The 4,893-nt window shown below is 26.8% G+C and overlaps 1 protein-coding gene across 1 annotated transcript; it reads left to right on the top strand.

The window, feature by feature from the left end:
• Window positions 1-476: 476 nt before the first annotated feature.
• LOC119675832 lies at window positions 477-2,106 on the top strand. Its single transcript, XM_038087049.1, has 4 exons — window positions 477-740; window positions 789-1,599; window positions 1,655-1,971; window positions 2,026-2,106. Exons 1-4 carry the CDS (start codon window positions 477-479, stop codon window positions 2,104-2,106), a joined length of 1,473 nt encoding a protein of 490 aa, XP_037942977.1.
• The last annotated feature ends 2,787 nt before the right edge of the window (window positions 2,107-4,893 follow it).

Raw genomic sequence — 4,893 nt, 5'->3', positions numbered from 1 at the left:
AATTTCAGCCTTTACAATCTCTCTGATGTAGAGTCAGTGAAAGAAACAAAAGGAACAGAAAATTATTTTGCGTGCATCATTCAAGTTGTGAACAATTTTGCGATCAGTATATACAATGTACGCGTTAAAATGTTATTAAATTCACACGTTTGTTAATTTGAATAAAAAATATATTAAATAAAAATATAATATAAATAATATATAATAAATATAAATAATGTTAAGTGTCGTGCAATAGAAAATTTACAAGTTGCTAAAAAATTTTTTGCAAACTGGCGTCATAGCCGTGCATGTCGGCACACGTTTAGTTAATGTACATCAATACATATATTGCATACAAATTTCTTTTTGTTTGCTTGATTAAAAACATATTTATAATATTTGTAAAGCTATTTGTATATGTAGAACTTTTAATATTATGTGTTTCGAATATAATACTTTATTTTATCAAATTATCACAAAATTAAAAAATAAACATGAATAACTCTTATTCGAATGAATGCTTGTTTTCCGAAAATATTGATATTTTGGAAGTAAGCCCTGAAATATCATTATTATTTGAAAAATGGGAGCTATCGTCTGGTGCTATATGTAGACTTGTGAATTTAAAAATAATTAGTATCGATATTTTTAAAATGATGCATTCTCATGATATCGATGAAATTTTTAATGACGAACAACTATTGGTTGATAAAATAAGGTTTAGACACGGACTTTCACTGTGGCGTTTCGAAAATAATGTAAGTTATTTTTATAATTTCGTACAATATAATATATTAGTATTTCAGCTTGATCCAATCATTTGTTGCCCAAATTTTCAAGAATCTCAATATAATAACAGAAAAACGCTACCATTAAATATAATTAATGAAAGCTGTAATGTTCCAGTTATCCAATCTAATATAGATATAAAAAGTATTCTTATTAACACTGTGGCCGGTAAAGATATTATTGAAAAATATAACACTACAAAATATTTAAGTGATACTGATCAAAATGCTATTGTCAAAATAATAGCTGACCATTTTATATTAAATACTATAAAAATGGATCCAAAAGTAATGATAAAAATTGCTCAGTCTATTACATACTTGTTTCCAACAGAAAATGCATTGACATATTTCGTTCCACGTACCAGTAAAAAAAACCCATCTGGTAAATTATATGATAGATATTGCAACTGTTTGTATAAGCGAAAAACTCTACCCGATGATCATGTCAAGAAAATCAAAATTAATGTTGAAGCTGAAATTTCTGCAGAAAATGGTGATGTTGAATTTGAGAAGAGAAAAAAATGGCTTTATTGGAACACACCAAATGATATAATGACTCCGTGGAAGGAGACTTCAGTTAAACGAATGAAGGAGCATAAAGAATCAATACAGCAGTTTCTTGATCAATGGGCGAGATACGGCGATTGTAATGGTCACGAGTTAATTGATATTGACTTTTCAACCCTCTATCCTGGCAAAGAAATGATAATGTTTGAAAAAATAGAGGACTTGGTGCAGAAAGTGACTAAACTATTTTTTCCGTCGTCTATAAAAGATAAACTAAATCAGCAATATTTTGAAAAAATGAAAGTAGCAAGTGATATAAGTATGGAGTAATATTATATATCTGATATTTTTTAAAATAACGAATATTTTTCTAGATTGCAAGCACTTTTATTTTTTCAACTTACTACATGCTATTATTTTACCTCCACGGATCAGTAAAATAAGTAAGCCATCTATAACGGACGCGCAAGAAGATATGATAACACATATTTTTAATATTAATAATTATCAACAAAAAGTGGATGAACTCAAGGAGTTAGCCTTAAGAGAAGGACTAACGTTTCAGCCGAAGGTTTTTGTTGTTGGTAATTCTCCAGAAACTTTAAAAGAATTTTATATGAATTTAAATAATATTCAGTATAAAGTAGGAAGTGTACTTAGTGCATTAGATTTAGTTATGAAAATATGTTTTGTATTTAATTTAGATTTTTCATTTAAAAGCAAATATGTGTGGATCTTTTTACAGATGTGTGTTTACGAAAAACCTTCAAAAGAAAAAATTTCAAAAATTGAAAATATTCTATGTAAACTTAGACATGCCATTTGAAAGTTTTAAAGAAAAATCCACACATATTTGCTTTATTTGTAAAACTATTTTTAGCTTGTCGCATTATTTAATAACTCTCTTAAAAAGTATTCATAAAGTACCTACAACCTACAAGTATATATGTCTTTACGACAAATGTAATAAACATTTTCAAAATTTGTATAAGTTTAGGAATCATATTCGAAGACATGATGTCAATTCACCTCTTGATATAAGTTGTATTTCATTGCCAAAAACTTTAAGAACTAATGAACTTGAAAGCCTAGCTAAAAATTCAATAAATAATGAAGAAGAGGATATTCAAGATGACAGTATCGTAAATAATGTGAAGTCTATTTCACCAGGTAACTATACTATTGACATCGTTCAAATTAAAAAATTAATAGAAATGGATATATTAAGATTTGCTTTAAAATTGCACTCAAAAATCAACTTCAATCGAAAAGACATTCCTGAATTTCAAACGTTTATTGTGGAGCATATAATTGAACCGATATTAAAGGGTTTTGAGATTTTTCACCAATTTATTCAACATGAAAAAAGGGAACTATTTAATGAATTAATGTTATATTCTAGAAATCCTTTTAAGGATATATTCTCTGAATTCATGTTAATAAAAAAGTTAGAAACATTAAATTTATACAAGCACCCCAAGTTATTTACAATATCTAAACAATTAGATGAAGTTGTTGTTCGTGGTTATCCAACATTAAAAGAAAATATAATTGAAGGTTGCCTTTGTAATATAAAACATCAACTTAAAAAGTTTTTTGAATCACCAAATGTTTTGAAGGCGACTTTACAAAATATTGAAAGTATCAAATCGTGTAATAGGCTTAATCACTTTATAAATGGAAATCTATGGAAAAGTAAAATTAGTCAATTTAATAATGAAATGTTTCCATTATTTCTTTATTTTGATTCTTTTCAAATAAATAACCCTCTTGGGGGCCATCAGTATTCAGTTTGTGGTATATATTTTTCAGTTCCAGTAATTCCACAAAACCAGTTATCTCATCAAAGCACCATTTTTGTTGCGGGTTTTGTTAACGCAAAAGATTTATCACACTTTGGTAATCACCAAACTCTCAAATACCTTATTGATGCCATTAAAGATCTAAGTACAAATGGAATTGACATTAGCATAGATGGAACCATTACCACTATTTACTTTTGTATAGGTCAAATTTTAGGGGATAACTTAGGTTTAAACGAAGTTTTAGGTTTTAATTCAGGTTTTAATAGTAAATATTTTTGTAGATTTTGTTCAGCTTCAAAAGAACACTGTCAAACAACATTTGTCGAAATTGAAGAAAATATTCGCAATAAAAGCAGGTATAGATCAGAAATAGAAAACCTTCAAATGAATGGGGAAGAAATATCTGCCGTTAGAGAAGACTCTATATGGAATACAGTTCCCTTCTTTCATGTTACTGACAACAAAATGTGCGATATTATGCACGATATATTTCTTGGAGTCGCAAAATATAATATACATAAAATCTTAAATTATTTCATATACGAAAAGAAGTTTTTTACTTTGGAATCTTTTAATTATAGGAAACAAATGTTTGAATATGGGCCTACAAACACGAGAAATATAAGTCCACCATTTACAAAAATGCAACTAAAAAATTGTAATATAAAAATGAATGCATCTGAAATGAAACTTTTCTTGCATTGTGTCCTATTAATAATTGGAGATTTAATTGATGAATCGGATATTGTATATGAGTTTTTAGTAACTTTCGTGGAAATTGTAGACATCGTTTTATTAGAAGAATTTGACGAAGCAATTTTAAAAAAATTACAGCTTTTGATCGCTAAACATAACAAATTTTTTGTTGAATATTTTGGTGAAAAATTAAAACCGAAATATCACTTCATGGTTCATTATATTTCTGCAATAAAATCCGTGGGTCCACTCAGGCATTTGTGGTGTTTTAGATTTGAAGGAAAGCACGCATTTTTCAAAAAATATGCAAATGTTATTACTTCAAGGAAAAACATTCCATACACATTAGCTATAAAGCATTCCCTCCCTTACATTTGCATCAAATACGTTAGAAAATAATTTCTTTCAAAAGGATATATCTGATCTTAAAGAAGTTGCACAAGTTGATCTAACTCAGTTCAATTTTTATACAAACTTATGCACAAACTTTACTATTGGGTATGAAGTCAATAGCTTATCTTACAAGGGTATAATATATGAAAAAGGTAGTTACGTACGATGGAACAATATTATATGTATTATAATAACAATATTTTATGAATCGACTAATGACTTTTATGTGATAGGTCAAGAAATTAATACTGTTTTTTCAAATAAATTTCAATCCTACAAATTTTTAAACAAATGTAATTGTTATTATATTAAATTAATTAGTGAAGTTTCTTATCCTATTAAACAATGTACATTAAATAATGGAGAGGTTATGTTAAGATTTTAAATTAATTTGCTTAAGAGTAAGAAATTTCTTATCTATTATCTAATACCCAATGTATCTTATGTAATAAATTATCTAATATAAATTAAATCTGTGTACAATTCTTTAGGTATTAACAAAATAAAACATTTATACATACAACTACTGTGTTATATCTTATTTTTGATTTAGTAAATTAATTTAACGTAACATATTACGACGACAATTTATTTAGTAGAATTAACAAATTTTTACTGTAAAAACAAAAGTTAAAATTCTTGAAATGACAAATAAATTGTTATTTAGTCAAAAACGATTAATTGTTATTTTAAATAATAAACTTGTTATGGTAACAATT

The sequence above is a fragment of the Teleopsis dalmanni genome, chromosome 2 (genome assembly GCF_002237135.1).
Source record: "Teleopsis dalmanni isolate 2A chromosome 2, ASM223713v2, whole genome shotgun sequence".
Taxonomy (NCBI): domain Eukaryota; kingdom Metazoa; phylum Arthropoda; class Insecta; order Diptera; family Diopsidae; genus Teleopsis; species Teleopsis dalmanni.
Note: the sequence above shows the minus strand (reverse complement) of the source record. Positions and strands in the feature narration are given on the sequence as shown.

Bases quoted from the DNA above. Each gene is read 5' to 3' on its own strand.
- LOC119675832 (XM_038087049.1), top strand. From the start codon at position 477: ATGAATAACTCTTATTCGAATGAATGCTTGTTTTCCGAAAATATTGAT. The intron at 1,600-1,654 runs GTATGGAGTAAT...ATATTTTTCTAG, and splicing joins GAAAGTAGCAAGTGATATAA to ATTGCAAGCACTTTTATTTT. The intron at 1,972-2,025 runs GTATTTAATTTA...ATCTTTTTACAG, and splicing joins TAGTTATGAAAATATGTTTT to ATGTGTGTTTACGAAAAACC.